At 39.9% G+C, this 19,831-nt stretch overlaps 3 protein-coding genes across 3 annotated transcripts; all 3 read right to left on the bottom strand.

The window, feature by feature from the left end:
• Positions 1-849: 849 nt before the first annotated feature.
• On the bottom strand, positions 850-3,805 carry psmb3 (proteasome 20S subunit beta 3). The gene is made up of 6 exons (XM_034596458.1): positions 3,643-3,805; positions 2,701-2,885; positions 2,357-2,464; positions 2,090-2,267; positions 1,607-1,701; positions 850-1,018 (listed from the first exon to the last, which is right to left on the bottom strand). The coding sequence occupies exons 1-6, from the start codon at positions 3,643-3,645 to the stop codon at positions 970-972; spliced, it is 618 nt and encodes a 205-aa protein (XP_034452349.1). The 5' UTR covers positions 3,646-3,805; the 3' UTR covers positions 850-969.
• Positions 3,806-4,796: 991 nt separating this feature from the next.
• cwc25 (CWC25 spliceosome associated protein homolog) lies at positions 4,797-8,573 on the bottom strand. The gene is made up of 9 exons (XM_034596432.1): positions 8,390-8,573; positions 7,583-7,755; positions 7,249-7,485; positions 7,098-7,167; positions 6,770-6,921; positions 6,524-6,596; positions 6,223-6,425; positions 5,606-5,773; positions 4,797-5,447 (listed from the first exon to the last, which is right to left on the bottom strand). Exons 1-9 carry the CDS (start codon positions 8,405-8,407, stop codon positions 5,336-5,338), a joined length of 1,206 nt encoding a protein of 401 aa, XP_034452323.1. The 5' UTR covers positions 8,408-8,573; the 3' UTR covers positions 4,797-5,335.
• A 2,456-nt stretch (positions 8,574-11,029) lies between these two features.
• Positions 11,030-17,597, bottom strand: LOC117767828 (transcription factor Sp6-like). The gene is made up of 2 exons (XM_034595764.1): positions 17,382-17,597; positions 11,030-13,070 (listed from the first exon to the last, which is right to left on the bottom strand). Exon 2 carries the CDS (start codon positions 12,952-12,954, stop codon positions 12,028-12,030), a length of 927 nt encoding a protein of 308 aa, XP_034451655.1. The 5' UTR covers positions 12,955-13,070; positions 17,382-17,597; the 3' UTR covers positions 11,030-12,027.
• Between the last annotated feature and the right edge of the window lie 2,234 nt (positions 17,598-19,831).

Raw genomic sequence — 19,831 nt, 5'->3', positions numbered from 1 at the left:
TTTGCGTTCACACATGCAGATGCATGCTCCGGAGAAAATACAGATGAACTGCAGAGTCCAGTGCATTTCTGAAAAGCAGCATATGTTCTTTTTTACCTTTACTTCAGAGAATTGTCATATTATTGAGGCAGGTTACATTAAAGGGCACTCAAGTCATTTAGTTTGGCACTTCCTTTTCTGAGATTTTAGAACTGAAGGAAAACAGCCCAAAGTATCCAGAATTGGATCAAACTCAAAACATTGCCAGATCCTACACTTCCCATAATGCTTCTCAGTAGTCTACTTTTGTTAGATCCTCTCTGCCACATATATGAAACTCAATTTGTCATCTCACTGTGAGATAACAAATGAAATGTTTCTTTTTAGACTCGAGCAATGTTTTTTTGTGCTAATCCTGTATGACAGGGGGAGTTCGCAATCGCTGACCTGTGTCCAAACAAAGTCATAAGAAAAAGAAGAAACTTCTAAAGCATTTGATCCCGTGTTGTCTGTGAGGGTTGTGTTTGGACATTAGAACGGACTCCTTCAGTAGGAATCTGTGTTCTTGGTTTTAAAACCAGTTATAGAGGATGCCTCTGCAGTGAGTCAGTCTGGTGCTGCCTTAGGTATGGAAAATATGCCAGAAAACTGAGTACTCTAGCTAATCCTCATGTCTGTAAACACACAATGCATAAAGAAAGGCAACAAATACTCCACTCAGCTAACACCACTATCATCTCCTTCCTGTGTTGTATGTATTAATTCAGTTATCATGTATGACACCTTGGTTTGATGAAGAGTTTCCAAAAAGACCAGCCTGATAAGTGGTGACAAAGAAGTCTGGGTTCTGAACAAGACATGAATCGAGTGCATTGTTTAAACCTAAATTGATTTATTGAACAATATCAATAAGAAAAATGAGTACAGGCATTGGTTATTACTTTTATACAAAACATCTGTGGTGGTGACGTGTGGAGAGAAACAGAAGCTCTAGTCCATCCTGGCCTTCAGGGTTCGTGTGGTGATCTTGTCTTTCTCACTGACAGACAAAAGAAAAGACTGTCAATCACAGTGAACCTGAAACTCCACCCGTCCTGAACCTGTATGTACTGCGTACTTGTTATTAGAGCTGTCAATCTTCCTCCATAGTCCCATTCCTATTTCATTTATTTACAATATTTGAATTATATAAGAATTTTTAATGACATTTCTACTAGAATTTAGCCTATTATTTCAATGTGCCATGTACGAAGCAGACCTCTAGAGATTCGGGTATGGTCTATTTTCTCTGTGAGCCTAACACAGTTAACAGCAAAACAGACAGTGAAAATTATCTGTTGAAGGTCATTTAGACGTGTGCGTGTGCCTGTGTAAGTGTGTCTCTTTCTTGGAACGAGGATAAACAAAACCACATTGTTAAACATAAAGACAGCTGGCAGGAGCAACACCACACTTGTGCACATTCCCTGTGTGGACAGCAGCAGATCAACTCCTTTATGAAATAAATACAAATATGCATTCAAATAGTATACAGCATTTTTAAGAGGATTGATTTAACTTAATATTCAAATAATATTTGAGTCCCGAAATTCCTTCCAACATCCCTACTTGTCATCACTGTACTTACATGACATTGACAACAACTCCCATGCCGGACACTGCATCCCTGTCAACTGCATTCAGCATCGCCTGGGAGATGGTCTCAAACAAGTCCTCTGGTTCCTGCAGGATCAAACAGATCTCTCAATCAAAGTCAAGAATTTTAACCAATTTTCCACGAAAGAACATCTGTAACCAGAATGGCGAAAACCTAGTTAAACCTAACAAGTTACCAGTACCAGAAAGGAGAGTCTCTAACAACTAGCCCCTTTGGTTCAAATGGAAGAAGCCGACAATAGATTTATCTGCCATTGGCTGTGGAAACAAACCTATGTAATTTCCCCCCATACAGATGTTAATACTAATTTCATTTAAATGTACAAAAATTTACCCATGGTTCCCCAATACAACGAAGGACTCTGCAAACACGATAGGTGCAAAACACTTGTTGACACACAAAAACTGGCATTAATTGCTGTTTAACATCCCACAGACTTAACACACTACTCACCATGTCTGGCTCCCACAAAGATTCACACATGCCGTACATCTGCTCCGAACAGGTGCCACTCACGACAAAGTCTTCTGTCACCATGGGGCAACCAATCAGATCCAGGGAGCAGATGAATGGCTCAAAGGTTTTGGGATCTAGTCCAGCGATCACAGGCTCGATGTAGTAGGGCCCAAACCTAACCAGAGCATCACACGTTAACAACACTGTCTTTACTTTCCATCTGAACACAAGTGGACAGAATGAAGCTGAGCTCAGCTCACTCACCTCTTTTCATACAGCAGGTTGGACACCATGCTCATGAAGGTCTTGGGCTTGATCTGGCGACCCTCCTTCAGTTCATACAGGTTCAGTCTGAATTTTAGCCTCTGGGATCTACACACAAGGGGAAAATGTGCAGTTACAATTAGTGTTGTCACAGAGAAGCTGCCCATTTATCAGCCCTGGTAGATTTTACATTGTATATTCCTGCAATTATCAATAGTGTACAACTACAATTGTGTCTCACTTTCTGATACAAGCAATGTCCATGTGGAAATAAACTTGAGACTCTAGGTCTTTACTGGATCAGTGTTTGTTGGAACCAGTATATACCATCATTTCCCACTCACACTGTCTGAACATCAGTGGCCAGTCCAGCCAGCCCAATGTGCAGCCTGTCTCCCATGGGAAAGATCTTCTGGAAATCTGTGGTGACCATCTGAGCCTGAATGCCAAATCTTCGGTCCGCTGCGATCGCCACGCAGTGCTTCCCCCTCATAGCCATGACAGCCCCTCCATTGTAGGACATAATAGACTGTATGAAGAGAACAAGGAGACAGGTATGTCCATCAGCGATGAGTGGGTTAATAAATCATCTGATAGGTAATAACAGCTCTGATGAATCAAATCACTTGTGCTAGAAAAAGGAAAAAAGACAAGCAACCTAATTGTGTCAATGTGAACCCTATGAGCTTTTAATAAGCCTCTCACTTCGCCCTAATGTTTCATTGGCCCACAGTTGATTGATTATTTGAATAAGAAGAGACAGTTTTTCTGATAGAGCAAATGATTGTAAGTCGAAGCCCTAAAATGCATTTGCAACATGAAACATATACTTATTATATCATACATTTAAGAGCACAAATATGTCCACTTATTATTTCTAACGTGCGTGTGAAAATATGCAGCTATTAGTTATTTCAAACTGACAGGAATAAAATAAATGACAGTGAAATTCTAATTGAGGCAGGATACAACGTTAGCTCGTGTATGCCAAGCTAGCCAATTACTCAGCTCTCCGACTGCGGTTGGCTACTACTATTACATTGTATTGTTCTGTGCTGTTAACTGAAACGTTTCTTAAAATTGAGGGAAATTATTTTTGAACTCTAATCTAGCGTTATTAAACTCGTTACTAGAAAATAATAGCTACCTTAAAGTGGCATGCTAGAATTGCCAATGAGCTAACATTAGCTTAGCCGAGCTATTGTAGCTGTGAGCCGTACTAACTGATTTGAAACCTTTCTAGACCACAGGTTGTACACGGATCATCTACTGTGTGGGGTTCTCACCATTGTGGCGGTGTTGTGGTGTTTTCCAATCTACCGGAACCTGGAAACTCTTCTCCTCAGCTATTGAGGAGCACTGTTGTTAGCTTCAGCTTCCCACAGTGACTACACGATTTGGACACAATGAAATCACACTACCGTACTTTCACTGCGTCATCGCGTACTCAAAGGTAATTGGCTGGATGGACGTCGCCCAGTGCACAGCGCTACGCTCATTGGACAACAAGGGGCACGTTGATCCGTGCGTGCATAGTTTGGTTGAGGCGTGTTAAAAATGAAATTGAAACCGGTATATTTATTTAAATTGTCGTTTTATTACAGCAAACTTCAGTCCTCTGCTGACCCTCGGGTTAGCTATAACACCAACACCTCAGTTCACGCCTCTGTAGGTTTTCTGCAAACCGAATATTAATGAATGACAACCTGAAAAAAGTAAAAGAGAAATCCTACTCTTTCCTCCAAAGTAAAGTTTGAACACTTATTTAACTGGTACAAACATTAAGCTGACATGGACAAGCATTTATTCATATTTCTACAACTGAAACCACTGAATTCAGCAAAATTTTTTGAATTATCTTAATTCTGATCAAATGACAAGGGGTTGTCTATTCACTATTTACTAAATGATTGTGCTCGACAACGGGTGCTGAGATGCTGAGGGATATAAATGTTCTGAAAATGGTTTATAATATTCTGATAATAGCAGCACTTGTGTTGAAAAGTAACCTGAGCTTTGTCATACCTGACATGTCTGGCACAAGCAACAACACACAAGTCATGTAATGAAACCTGGATGTGATCAATTAAAAATATTGATCCGAATATAATCCCTCTTATTGTTTTCATCACAACAACTAGTCTGTCAGAGCTGAGACCTGATGGTACACTAATTTTCCTGGTCTCTCTCTCTCCCTCTCCTCACTCCTATCTCTCTTTTCTCTCCCCTCTTCCCCATTTGTATCTGCCCACCCCAACCGGTTGAGGAGGATGGCCCCACACATTGAGTCTGGTTGTGCTAAAGGTTTCAGTTAATGAGCAAAGTTTTTCTCTCCACAGTCGCCAAAGTTTTTGCTCTATGTGGGAATTATTGGGTTTCTCTATCATTTTTAAGGTCTTGACCTTCTATGTAAAGTGCCTTCAGAAAATGTATATTATGATTTGGTGGTATACAAATAAAATTTTATTGAAGATTTGGTTTCAATATCAAGTTAATGCAAGCAGAATCAGAATGGCAAAGTGACAACATGGGTTTTTGCTTAATAAACAAACCAACAATGGCATAGTGGAGATGTTTTGGGGATTCTAGTTGCTACTAACAGTAACACACCAAGTAACGAACATATATTACAAAAACATTTGAAATAAAATCAGGTCGAATTATACTGTAAAAATAAAAACCCTATATACTGTACAGAGTTCAGAAAACATGAAGCTTAAAAAGGACTTCCTAGAGTGTAACTAGAACAAATCAACCATCACAGACTGTTTGCTTTAGTATGAAATATAAATTATTTTACCACTGTGGAATCTGCTTTTCATAATAAAAGTCAAGTGGTTCTCTGTTTGAACTCATGACAGACTCCCACCACACCATCCACCCTAATTACATTAGACAGACAGATAGAGGAGTGGGTGGTATACTCTTGCCAGGTTTTTTTAGTCACTTCATACACAGTGTAATAAATGTGTGGTGTCTTCATCTCTTCATGAAGTTGTTCAAGGAGGCTGGGGTCCTCTGAATGGAATGGATATTCCTCCTCACTCTGTCTTCTAAGGAAGAGCTGGCAGCGCTTTCCAACTTCATGTCACTGCAAAAGAACATGGTGAGTGTTATTGAGGGTAAAAATTAAAACACGCAACCAAGTAACAAACTTAAGATATCTGGTAACCTTTACTAGTGGATTTCAAACAGAATAATAGAAATGACTCCAGAAACACCACACCGTCATGGTGCTCAGAAACTTACTGGATGAAGCCAGCATGGCGCTCATGCTTGACGCTCTTCTCCAGCTGCCGTTCCTGCTCTTCTTGCTTCTCGTATCTCTTCACATTATTCTCTCTGTCCTCATCCCTCTGCTTGGCCTCGTCCATCATCTCCCGCCTTTTTCGCTCTAGTTCTTCTGCAGAGAGCTTCCTAAATCAGACAGAATTTGTTTTTTACTGGAACTGATTCAGCATGATTGATTAAGACAATGCTCTGGAAAACAGAGTGCTTTGAAAACAGTATTTTCTCATTTCCTTGATCCAAACATCATAGTAACAGTAAGTACAAATCAATACATGAGGAGGAATTTGGCTTTTGTTGCGGTGGCTTTGAGAAGCATTTGTACATTTCTAGAGCTTCGTTAATCCGTGATAACCAGAACCGCATTTTAGGACAATCAATGCGTGTGGTGGCACAAGCTCAAAAACTTTGAAATAAAAGTTCTAGCAAATAAACACAAAGTATCATAGCAAGTTTTAGAATGAATTCCAACATAATAATATCATAATGGCAATATGAATGGCACAGATCCATATACATGTAAAGATTTCAATCAAAACAATGCAGAATTCTGTTTCTGAAGCTCTGTGAACACATACTTAGACACGTGGTTCGTCTGTCTGCGATAACTCTTCGCCTGTGGGCTGGAAGCTTTGGGCTCCAACTTCCTGTCGCTTCTGTGTGAAGAAGAGGAGTGCGAGTGACTGTCCCTGGAGCTCCTTTGAGGTGATTGGGACCGGCTCCTCTCACGGCGCGAGTGATTGGCGGGAGCTGAGGACTGGTGATGTCTGCCAGCATGGAGCTGAGAGGAAGAAATATAATGTTAGGACTTATCAGGGTTCTGCTCGATTGAGAAATGAATCATTAAAGTCACACATTAGGTCTCTTTTCCTTACTGACCTGTAGACCGTAGCCTGAAGGATGATGGGAATGATGCTTTGTGTTTGATGAAGAGTCATCTCGTGCATGTGACCTAAAATATACAGACAATAATCAACACTATTGACTTAATTGAAATAATTGACTGAATCGTATGTGTTTATAGAAAACATGGTATTTTACATCATGTGTTTAGCTGGTTGAGCACAGATTAATCACATATGCAGTAGATTTTCAAGTTATATCTTTAACAATCTCATTACAAACCTGTGTTTTTTCTCATCATCCTCATCAGAGCTTGAATTTGAACTCCTTCTCTTGTGCTTCTTCTCCTTTCTCCTCTCTTTGTCTCCTTTCTTCTCCTTTTTTCCCTTCTTCCTCTTCTTTTTCTTGTCCTTCTTGTCCAGATTCTGGCGCAACTGTGAGAGAACAGACGGACATTTTATCTTAAAAACTATACTTAACAAGCTCCAGCTCCTGATACAGAACTTCTTTTTTATAACACAAGTGAAGGAAAGAACATTTGTCAACAAATAATACAAATTTAGAATGACATAAAAAATCGTTTTAATTCATATTAAAATAGTAATTTTACCATTTCTTTGATCTTCCTCATCTTCACAGGATTAGTCAAGACTTCCCTTTTCTTTTCTTCTTCACGTTTCCTTCAGAAAACAAACAAAACAAAATATGAGCTAATTCGAAGCAGTGAAACATAATTTCAGCGGAAATTATGCTAAACTAACCTGATTTCAAAGAGGGGGTCTTCCCTGATCTTGGCAGCCAGGTCGAGGTTGGAGGCAGTGGTGGCTAGGTTGAAGATGGACCCGGGTAGGAGGCCGGTCTCAGCTGATGGACCGCTCTCTGGCTCCTCGTATTGGTCGGTGATCTGCTTGTCGATGGAACGTCCCAGCAGATACTCATCTCTGGACACCTGACCAGCAGGGCCCTGGTACATCCAGTCCAGGCGATCATCCTTCTTTCTGTCATCATACAAGAAAAATAAAACATCATTTAGAGACTATTCTTCTGTGTCAACCACCCAAAAAATTGGCGTTGATAATATGACAGAGAACTTACTTGATGGCACCACTTTTCTCTGCATATCTGGTCATTTCTTCTCGGGATCTTTCCTCTTTCAGCTCTTTCTGGAGCTCCTCCATCTTCTTGACTTCAGCCTCATGCTTCTGCTCTGCTTTCCAAACACGCTCAATGTTTTTCATAGTCTGGGGATGCCAGCTCTTTTTCAGGTTCTGGCAGAGGACAAATGAAAACAGTTTGTTGTTGTGCCAGCAAATACAATCAGGTGCTACGTTTACTGTGAAAGGTAGTTTTGAATGGGTTTCACAGAATTACACTGAAAGCACTTTTAGTAGCAGAATGGGATCTGAAAAACCACATTAGTTACATTTTAATTTAGATTTTAATCAACATGACCTCACACCCCGCTGGCATTCCCCTACTCGTTGGCATTAATGATTTGACCTAATGATAATATGAACAATAGTGATTACTCGGAATCCATAACACCTTCAGGTGAAATCTGAAACTGAATATTTCAAAAGAAATCTTGACTTTAACAACCAACTCTCGACTCTAATGCTAACAGTCATGCTAATATTAAGCTAATGCAACCTAGGTTGGCTGTTGATGTTAGTAATAGCTATTAAAATATCTACTAATTCGAATATTAAGAACGTGAGTGTTGCCGAAGTTAATTGTAGCTCGAAATAGTTCATAATATGTTTTAACAGACGATGTAACTAGCGTAGTGACCAATAATGAAACGAATATCTTTAAACATCCACATTCTAAATGGAGTTTGGTGTGATCGGTCTCTAAACGATGGAGAAAGCGCCAATCGTGAATACAACATCTTGTACTTACCAGGTCGCCTCCCCCCATCTTGAAATATTTGTCGTCTCAGTCCAAAAAGAAATGAAACTGGTCAAATTTGTTGTTTATAAAAAGTGGAACAACGAAAGTTGAACGCGAGCTAAAAAACCGAGCGCCCGAGGTTAAAGAGTGACGTATTTCCTGTTTGTCTAATTTAGTTCCGGTATCAGCTCGAGGTTCTTCGTGGAAAATCAACAGACGGTAAATAAAGTGGACACAGCACAATATGTGCGCGGCTTTTGATGACGTAACAAATTATAATTCTTACAGTTGACGTGTTTGAATCGTAAATGTGCTCTGATCTGCTTTGATCTAGCAGTTGGAATTTTTGTCAGCACGTAAGTCCAACGTTATGCCTTTGAAGATGTTTAGGTAGGAGAAAAAAGAAGAAGAAGCAGATCCAGTAGATGGCGCTAATGCACCTTGACGTTGGTTGCCACTCAATATAAACCGAACAAAGAAGAAGAAGTTCCTCACCCCCCCATAAAACAAAGATTATTTTGAAACATAACGCGTTTTTAAAATGGACATACCTGATCCAACAACTTAGTGGTTTGTTACATCAGAGTAAAGTCAGGGATTTTTTTTAAAATTTAGATGCAGGAGCAATGTATGTTTTAAATATAAAATACATTAATATATATAATATACGGCTTCTTTTCCCATTAGATATGTTGTGAACCCACAGACTCATCTTATGATCCCTTGGGGTGTCCAGAACCCCAGAGAGGAAACCACCCATTCAACTAGAATGAAACCACATTTAAATCCAATAGATTTTTTGCACACTCATAAATATCAGTTTCCTAATCATACCTGATTTTATTTATGAAGATACATTAATTATTTTATGCGAAAGCAACTTAATTGTTGAAAAACACCCTCACAATATTAAAGAAAGTGAAAACATTTTCCTGTATCACTCCTGACCAATACTACATCTTTCCTCCAAGTTTCCAGTAGTTTTCCCATAATCCTGCTAACTAACAGAAATGTATGCATAACCTTCTTGGTGGAGGTAACGAAACTACTACATTTAAACAGTTAAGAATAATTATAACTTTAGATGTAAGAGCAGCATCTAATTGTACAGAAAATAAAATGTTAGTATTACCTACATCGCAATACTTGATTCATGATAAAAATAATTAGAGACTCTTAAACATACAAAACTACTACTACTAATAATGATAATAATTAGTCAAACTTCACAAAATAAATGGCCTCTTTGTCTTATCTTCTCCTGTAGATAAAGGTTCAACACAGACACAGAATATAGTTTTTTTATTTAATAAAGGACAATAATAGATTAAATACAAGTTATTACACCATGATGCTTAACTTAATAAAAGTTTTTGAACCTATTTTATAACAGTTTCCACAACTAAGACATTTACTACAGCAACCAATTCGAAAAAGGTGGTACATTTTGTTCTACTGAACATAATAAAAGAAAATATCACGAGCCTATCTATAATCACATCAACAAACATAATAATAATGAGTCAATATGAAATAATTGACTAATGTTTAAGCACTATCTTCCTCATCTTATCATCTATACATAAATACAGCAACCATGAGCCTCCATAATGCAGGCTCGCTAATGTAGAAATCTCAGCCTAATGTGTGTAATGGTTTACATACATCCTAATAGTGTCTTAAAGTGTAAAGCTGCTCACACTGCTTGCTACAGAACTACTGATCATACAGGACTGATTATGAGGGTTAACTATCCAGAACAAATTAGTCTACCTAAACAACTTCTGCTGCGTGGGTCGTTCAAATTCCTTGTATTTCATACTCGACTGCCGACAGCACAGTCTCTCTCTGCATGTTGATCGAATAAATGGTTTGTCATATTGCAACAAAGCATCTTGTCAAATGATTTGTGTTGTGTTGCGCATGAAAAACCTGCAGCTTCAGACAGACCAACATCTGTTAATAAAATGTGTCGAGAGATTGGGACTATAGCTTGATCCGACATGCAAATGATTATGAAGGTGATGATGTTTGGGAAAACTGTGTACAGTTTGATGTTTAGTACAGATTGATGTTTAGTATTGGTAGTGGTTTGCTTCCTCAAGGTCGGGTCCTTTAAGATTTTCTGTTGCACATTTATGATACCAAAATATTATCCATTCTTTTTGCCACTTCGGGGCAGCAGAACAAGTTGTAAACACAACATTGACACATTATCACCACATGAAACTGTAATGGCGAACAGTTGCCAAATGGCACATGCAGCAGAAACAGAGCAGCCATAGCACTGATATGGAGCTTTGGTTTTGTTCTTCTGCTCTTTAGCTGCTGTACAGTATACTCCATCCCTTCCACCACCTTGTCTGTCTGCTGTTTGGCTGCTGACGGCTTCACCAGTTGCTTGCTGCTGAAGACAGGGTCGATGAGAGCAGTGCTCAAATATGATAAAAGTGCCACTGAGAGGAACTGCAGTCAGATGATAATCTGTTAGTTTGTCACTATGATCAACACCTTTCACATTACACAGTCATTTGATCTGTTTTGTTTAACAATATATTAATAAGTGCAGCTTTAAACCTTGGGACTGCATTGGCCACTGGATGAAGGTACGTTCCCGTACCCATGATGTAATGAAGTTCTGCTTTGTGCTGGAAGTTTCATTCATCACCAGCAGCTTGTTGTGTTGACAGGGTGGATCTGTGGAATTGTGTTTATATCAGCATGTCCCAACAGAAACAAGGATTCATTTACCCAGGCAGAATTTTCTCCCCATGCCCAACTCCATCTTCTTGTTCTCACCCAACGGCAGCGGAGGCGCCATCTCCAGCTGCTGAGACCACTTCTAAATTAGGATTTATGAGATTATTTTTCCCACATCATGTAGAATTTAGTGGTTTCTTTGCTTTGTTCTGTTCCATCTGGTAACCTGAATACATGTTTATTATATGATATATATATTGTATTATATTATATTGTATTATATTATATTATATCAGGATCACATCACATTAGTTTTCATTGTGGACACTGTCACAGCACAGCATTGTTGTTTGTACTTTCCTTTTGTTATGAATTATTTTAATTATTTAAATACCAGCATACACACACCCAGTTCAGTGGCATGTACTGTCGAGTATGCAAATGCCAATTGACCTTTTAAAAATTAGAAAAAGCTGTTATTATATTCCAGTGTCTCATAACAAATTGCACAGTAGGCTGCACTCACATGGCGACAGTCTGAGACAAATAGAAAATATTGTCACTGTCTGCTTTCTCTGTGATTGATTTCATTGTAAACAACATAATAAGCCACCTTCAGTGGGACTGTAGCTCTAGCAGCAATGAAAGTCTAGCAACTAGTGGCAGCTTCTGCTCGGTTGCCTGCTCAGCCACTTTCCACCTAAAGTAAACAGCGGAAACTTTGATCCATTCGTTAAACTCATGCTTTCTCTGTGTGTTATAACGTTTAGGTTCACTGAGTTGGCCCAGTTGACAAATTCATGGGACCACAGACGTGTAATTCCATCCAGCTTGCATTAGTAAAAGTCCAAACTTTTCTTCTTTTCTCTATTCTATTGTGAAACTATGACACCTCTTATGACAGAGGTGTGACAGAACTGATGGTGAACCTTTGATATCAGATGAAGTTAGCTGGACTGCCCTGTCACACTAGAGACTGACGGGTCTGTCTCACATTTCAGCTTCATCGGAGGCTCTGTGGTGTCAGACACAGACACGTTTGAGGCTGACTGAGGGGGAGTGGATGCATCAAAGCCCTTATCCATCCTGCCATCTCCGTTTACCCTCTCCTCCCCGTGTCCTGGCGGGGACTCGTGTGTGCGCATGTGCTTGGCCAGGTGGTCGTTGCGCATAAAGACTCTGGGGCATAATGCACAGCTGAACTTCTTGGCTCCCGTGTGCGTCTGCAGGTGGCGCTGCAGTTCATCAGAGCGTGTGAATCTCTTGCCACAGAAGAGCCAGTTGCAGACAAACGGCCGGTCTCCACTGTGCCATCGTAGGTGCGCCTTCAAATGGGAGGTCTTAGCATAGGCTTTTCCGCAACCGGGGATGTGGCAGTTGTGCATGTGCTTCCTTCTGCTGTCATCAGTGCTCTGGCCCAGCTGCTCGGCATGGACGCAGTTAGGGCAACGACACACGGCCTGACCGGAGCCTCTGGAAGAGGAGCGGCGCTGGGGCTTGGGACGGGCAGAAACAGAGGTCTCTTGCGGTTCCTCAAGAGAATATGGGTCTTGCTGCAGCATTTCAGGGCCCAGTGGCTCCATCTTGAAGCCATCCTGGGGGTAGAGGTGAGGCGAGTGTGAGGCTGGAGCGTGTTGAGCTGAAGGCAGGTTGCACAGCTGTGGGTCGGAGCCATAGGGCCCTAAAGATGGCTGCAACCCCATGGAACTCCCTGGACTCACTGAAGGCAAACCTACACCCTGGCCCGTCTGCAGGTCTATCCAGCTGCCTGGTTGGACGTCCCTGTGGAGGTCCCACCATGAGGGGATGTTCATGTCTTCTGAGCTGCCACTAGGTGGGGCTGTCCGTAACCAGGGCTCGTAAGGGTGGGCCATCTGAGCAGCTGGTGCAGGTGCAGGATTGTTGAAAGGGTCAGCCGCTCAAGTGTTGTATCTGTCTGGTATGGCTGAGAAGATTACCACATACTGGAATGGTAATGCATTGAAAACCCCTAAAGAAAGAAAGAACAGAGAAATAGTTAAGTCTTCAAATCTCTCATCTCTTTCTCAGTTACATTTTTTCAATGACTTCACTGAACCAAAAGCTGCAACTTTGAAGTCTTGAGGTCATTTTTCTCAATCTGACAGACTTTGAAGTCATGCAGCTTGTGGCCTAAATCCTCCTGTCTACAACATTTATATGGCCAACCCCGAGCACACCCCCTTCATGGCCACGGATACTGGCGTTCTCACGCTGCGTGGCCGAGGAGGCAGAAGAGAGGGGGAGACAGACGTGTCCAGGCAGAGGCCTGCCACATGCATCCGCTGCCAGGTACTTCCCATGGAGGACAGTCAAAGACAAGCGCAAAGAAAACAACATCATCGGCCCTGAGCAGAGGTAGTGGCAGCAGTGGGGGGAGATAAATGCTTGCTAGATCGGGGGGAGGGCCGAGTGAGAAGGGGAGTGTTGACAGGAGAGCAGTTTGGTGAAGGAAGAAGTTCCAGGGAGGTATGGCTGCAGGCCAAAGTGTATTTGTACGTCTCAGAGGTTTGTGAAGATGAATCCTGGCAGACAGGAGAACCAGTTTTTTTATGAATCACACATGATTTACAACAACAGCCCTCAAGGCAAAGCTACAAAAGGAGCCCCGTAAAATGCCCCGCCTCCTACACACTGGCAGCAGAATGCATCAGCAGTTGCAGACTGACGGCATTCATGAGAATGGGAGTCCAACAATAACACGCAAACAATTCCTTTATGCCTTTATGTGTATAATTATGGGCGCATGCTCTGAAACAGCATCCTGTCCCCAACAAGCTCCAGGTATGTACACTTGTACATATATCTCAAAAGCGTCAGTTAGCCATCCCACGGAGGAGGAGGGGCTCTAATTTTTAAGGGTGACACAAAGCTTGTTAAAGCTCAACAAGTCTGTGGAAATTTATGACCGAAGGTACCAGCCTAAAGGACTCGGCTCCAAACATGTCCTAGCCCCAAACAATCTTGTTGACTTCCACCACACCCCCATCACATCTACAATTATCTTTACAGCAGGAAACAGTAAAGTAGTCTGAAGCTTTAGAGACTGGTATCTTAGTCTCGAGATCAGTTGGTTTACTACTACTACTACCATATCTCAACTTACAAACTACACAAGCTCAACTGGATGACATACATCACGTCTGATATGTGGATCCATCAGAGGCATGTGGTTCATGTTACAGGTGCTGTCACTCTGACAGTGAGACACCCCCTGAGAAGATGTCAATTTGTTAATTTTGCTAAACCAAGAGGATTACACATCTTCACAACTTGAGTCAAAACCACTCAGAGATGCTTTCTGGTTGCAATGAAATCGTAAAGCAATTAGCTTGAAATTCCCTAATGAAAGGTCTGCTGCTAAAGGCCAAGCTGATTTATTTCATGGCGGCCTGGAGCCATAAGTAGTGCTCTGTAATTTTTTGGGAATGCGACTCAGACGCACAGCAAAATGGTCCAACCCAACTCTGTTCTTACTTTAACACCGTAAACAAACCAAGACAGGAGCAACCTCCTCTCTTTGCTTAAGTGCTGGGAGCGTTGTGAGCTCCGAAGGGAAACAGCTGGCATAGGGGGGCCCCCAGGGGGGACGGCAGCCTGGGAGGAGTAGGATGGTACAGAGCAATGACAGAGCTCTGGTCATAAAACCTGCCCGACCAAGACCCAGCACAGCCCCTGGTTAACAAGGCTGCCATCATGAAGATGCACAAAGAGGGAGCGATGAAGAAAGAACTTCATCTGTGATTTTTTTTTAAATTTCAACACAGTTGCTCTCATGGATGTGATTTTCAAATATTTCCAAATTTGGAAACCTACTAATTAGGCTTTTCCAAAAGTGGCTCCCCTTTTCAGCCTTCTTAAATTGCTGGTTATTGTTTTAACATGAATTTATTTTGAAGTCCGTTTAACAGCATCATTTACTGTTCCAGTAAAATCCTCAGTCCATCCACCACACGTCTCCTAGCCCACCTTATCTTATCACAGAGGTAGAATAACACAATGGGAACAGCAATGCTGACTGTCTGTGTGTGGACACTCCAAACAGACTAGTTTGAGTTAAATGGCATTTACAAGTAGTTTGTTTTAACTTGCTCAGAGTACAAGATGGGTGGAGCAGAATACAACGGTTGAGCAGGGGTCAGGTCAGTTGACAGAGAATGAATCTGACTTTACAGTTATAATGTGCAGTGTTTGGATTCAAACTACAATGTCACCTGCACAGGATCAGGATGGTGACATACAGAGCTGGAGATGGAAGGTTGATCAGTTTCTCTGTACTTTAGTTTGACTGAGTCAGTTTAGATATGGATGACAGCTTTACATCCTCAGTGATTTAAGGTGATTTATACACAGTTGTGTAAAATGCCGTCCTTGCTGCATATTTTACTACAATTTGTACAAGCTGCTGGTGTTTTCCCTTACAGCAATATTTAACATACTTTTGTATCCTTCTGTGGACAAAGTGCAAACAGATATCTATTTCACATGTGATTGACAAAATGTGTGAGTCGCCATTATCTGCTACTTGTCTGAGTGCTGGCTCTGAAACTCAGACTTTACTTCATTGTAAAAATGCACAAAAACCAGTTGCCATGTGAACACAATTCTATGTGCTTTATAGGTTTCAGTATTTATGTCTCAATGCTCAGCGGGATTAAATATCAACGATACAGACAGGACTTATTCCACGATGAGATGGCACCTAAGTGTGGCAGTAAAAATATACACATATAATGTCAAATTTAACCAGTGTAGCTGTCAATATTGTCAAGATACACACATACAATCATGGAAAGTTAAGTATTTATGTTAAGTTTCCTATGTACTTTCGTCTATTTCCATTTTATGCTATTTTTTGTAATATATATGCTTTAACTACCATTCAATTTCTTAAAGTTTATTTTACACATAAATGCATATTTTATACATAAGAATCTCTTTAAAAGATATTCAATTTGTTGTCGTCCAACATTATACAAAGTAATTAAAATTACTTCACCTCACCTCCAGACGTTACAGCGTTAAAGTACCACATCTCAAAACATCAATAATAATGATCCGATAATTTGATAATATAATAACACTCCCTGGAGCCATTTCGCATAATGTTTTTTTTCATTTTTAAAGTTGTAACTACACTGTAAGTACCTTGAATATAGAACTTGAATATTTACAGTGTGGTATTGATACTTTTAATTAAAAGTAAATAGTTTCAATACTTCTTTATCACTGCATATATCTTAATTGTGGCTGCATTTGAAATACTTATCCATCACCACAATCAAGCTGTTGAATGAAACCCTTCCTAAAAAGAAAAAAATATTTAATAAAAAAAAACTCCAAATGAAACACATTGAATAAATTGACATTATTAAACCCAATGATGTGGACTTTTTATTTTCATTGAAAATCTTCTGTTGAATTTACTCTCTAAATTTGCCTTTTATTGTACAGTCTGGGAAATGCTTAATTTCTCCCAGGTTTTCATATGAATCAGGATTTTGTTTGTTGTAAGAAAAAATTCTACTTTTAATAACCTAAATGATTTTATAGCAGGAAAAAGAGACACAAAAATGACTAAAGATCACAATTTAAAATTCACAGAAACAAATGTGTGGACTTTCTCAACACATGCAGATTTGATTCATTCATTATAACAACCGTGATTCTCCCTCCGTTGTTGGACATTTCAAGCGACACATTATTTAAACTTACTAAGATGTTAATAAATAAATTCTTAGTAAATGATATAGCAGGCGACATCCCATTGAAATTCACCCTTCCACACAGAAAGGTCAGTCTGCTCGAGTTTAGCTGCAGAAAACGGTCAGTTAAACATAAATCCACACTTTGATGCTTTTGTACCTGAGAAACCTGGACTTTATATTTATACATTCAACACATATTAGTAAAAATAACACAATAATTACACAAATTGAAATAAAGTACATTATTTCTTAGTCTGATTGCAGCTCTCAAGCACTCATGTTTTTCAAGTTAAAGGGGTTTATAGTGTGTATGTTGAGTTTATTAAATGATCTGTTTATTTGAACACATTATTAACTTTATTTTATCTTCTTTAGTCATGAAGGGACTTTAATTTATCTGTATCTGAATTCAAGCCCAAAGGATGTGGCTGTATCATAATGAATTATCGATGATATACTGTACTGTAGTATGAATGAAGATCATTTGATTCATAATCCACATGTCCTAGTATAAACAGATGCATACGAGTGACAGGAGGTTGCGGTGATAGAGAAAACTCAAACTCCTGAGTTACCTGTTGTCTCTTGGAGCTGCTGCTGCTGCTGCTGCTGCTGCTGTTGTTATTTTCTTTTTGGAAGAACGCTGGAACCCTGTGTGAAGAATCGCGGTCTCAGCTCAGCTCCGTCGCTTCTCCCCTGCGTAGAAACGTGCCCAGAGAGAAATAAAATCCTCATCATATTTCAGCGGCTCCAGGTGAAGGACGCTTGCAGGTAGACAGTGTTCTCTGCACTGACTCACTCTGTGATCACGTTCGAGTCTTTGAGGCTCTCCAGGCTCCGCCCCCGGCTGCTCCGTGTGCTCCCCGGCTCAGGATGCGCCCTCGGCGGCTGCAGGTGAGGAAGTGGCTCCATGCGAGACAACACAGGTGCCAATAGTGGAGGTGCAAGTACTTTTACTGTATCTAAGTACAAACCTGAGGTACTGGTACTCGTACCTTTATTCCACTGCAGTTCAGATAAGAGTATAGTGATTTCTTTTGACTTTACTACAGTTATTTGATAAGCTACTAGTTTCTTTACCACAGGGGGAACACTGGGGTCAGAGGTCAAATGGCATGGTCAATGACTGGATCATTTCTAAATGATTATTTCAATGAATAATCGCTTGATGCACCTTAATAATTAAATTACAGCAAATCTCTACCAAGATCTTTCATGCAACAAGTGATGAGCTTATGCTATAAGACACCTATAGATACAAATCAACCAACAGTATAGCTACAAACAGATGAGCTTATTGTTGATACTTAATGCATCAACAATAACATTCTCATATAGGTACAATACTCACAGGGTACATTTATTTATTTTACTCTATTGGCTAGTTTTGGTACTTTGACGTACTGTACATTTTCTTATAATCACATACAATCTTTTAAAAAATTTGATATTGTTACTCCAGTGGTTCACAAACTGGGATCTTACAGCTAGATTATAAATAATCAATTTTAATTTAATTTAATCCTCCCATCTTCCAAACTACAGCGTTGACAGGTGAGTGATTCTGTTTGAAGTCTGACAACAACTGCTTATCCGTAAAGTCTAAAAGTCCGAATCTTAAAAAGTCAACAAAAGTATTACTGGGATAATGACATGCTGAGCTGAGGAACATCCACTTTGTATCAGCTGGGAAATTGACTAGTCGAAGACAGTGATTTATTCTGCTGAAGATCGAACTTTATTTTATCAATATGTACAAATAGATTCAGCAAGTTTAACAAATATCAGTGATCACAGCATACGTGCAAGAGTTAGGGACCTTAAAATAATAGTTTGACGTGAAAATATGAAATCAAAGACCACTTGCTAGCTTTTCATTGTACGCCCCGCCCCCCTCCCTGAGAAAGAGAGTAAATTATCATTTCTGTCAAAACACAACGTCTGTATTTCCTTTTTCGTGGTTGATATGAGTAAACGATATTGAGTTTGTAAAATAAACTACACACATCATTTTAAACATCATATTTGCAGCAGCATTATTTCAAAACTACAGAGTATTTGATACTTCACATAAATACAACACATTATTTATTTGACATCAGGTAGAAGGTACATCATAATGACTTATCATTCTACACTTTATCGTTATATGGATGTATCATCTTTACATGTTGTACAGCACTGATGCAGTGACCGAGTCAGGGTGGTGACCACAGAGTGTTGAGACCTGGAAATCCTTTGATTGCAGGCGCTCCTGAGAGGTGGTTTGACCCAGGCTACAACACATGCACAACACACACATCTGAATATCTTACTTGGCAAAAAATAAATAAGAAAAACAATCACTTCTGTGCGCACAAGTTCTGCGAATCAAATCATGCGGACCCTTCAAAGAAACAGATCACATAAGAATGAACTGTTTTAAATAAACTGTTGTATAATGTTTATGCGAAATGTAGATTTTTGTTTCCTTGTTGGTCTTGTAACATACCACAGTTTATTCTGTAAGTTACTTTGAAAGTACATCACACGTTTAATAGTTTTTAACATCATCTTCCTTTGAGGGCTTTTTTCTTTTTTGTCTCCTCGCTGAGTTAATTCCTTTCCTGTCACAGCATGTTGGTGGAGCAGCTTCAAATCAACTGACAAACACAGACCACAGACAGGCCGGCGGGAAGTGACTTCCTACCCTCTCTGCTCTCTTTTTCTGAAGCAGCACTTTGCAAATGCTCAGTTTAAACTGATTACATGACGGTCATATAAAAGAACCACTTGGCGATCTGCAACTATTGACAGAGGATTCAACATGCGCCTCGATAGATTCATACACTCGATCGTTTCATGAAGAGTGATCCCGCTTATCAGGAAACTTAATTTCTCTCTAAGATTTTAGCATTTGAAAAAACTTTAAAGTGTTTTATGTGTAAATAACTGCAAATAAAAGTCACACATAGCGAATTTAAATCTAATGAGATGAATTTGTTTCCAACACAGTATAATTCAAATCAGTGTGATTAGTATAATA

The sequence above is a fragment of the Hippoglossus hippoglossus genome, chromosome 1 (genome assembly GCF_009819705.1).
Source record: "Hippoglossus hippoglossus isolate fHipHip1 chromosome 1, fHipHip1.pri, whole genome shotgun sequence".
Lineage (NCBI taxonomy): Eukaryota > Metazoa > Chordata > Actinopteri > Pleuronectiformes > Pleuronectidae > Hippoglossus > Hippoglossus hippoglossus.
This window is presented reverse-complemented; position numbering and strand designations above follow the sequence as displayed.

Coding starts and splice junctions, on each gene's coding strand:
- cwc25 (XM_034596432.1), bottom strand. Junction 7,486..7,582: donor GAGAAAAGTGGTGCCATCAA/GTAAGTTCTCTG, acceptor GTATGATGACAG/AAAGAAGGATGATCGCCTGG. Junction 6,922..7,097: donor TGAGGAAGATCAAAGAAATG/GTAAAATTACTA, acceptor GTTCTCTCACAG/TTGCGCCAGAATCTGGACAA.
- psmb3 (XM_034596458.1), bottom strand. Junction 1,702..2,089: donor CTTTGTGGGAGCCAGACATG/GTGAGTAGTGTG, acceptor TTGATCCTGCAG/GAACCAGAGGACTTGTTTGA. Junction 1,019..1,606: donor GGAGTTGTTGTCAATGTCAT/GTAAGTACAGTG, acceptor TTTGTCTGTCAG/TGAGAAAGACAAGATCACCA.
- LOC117767828 (XM_034595764.1), bottom strand. CDS start 12,954: ATGGCCCACCCTTACGAGCCCTGGTTACGGACAGCCCCACCTAGTGGC.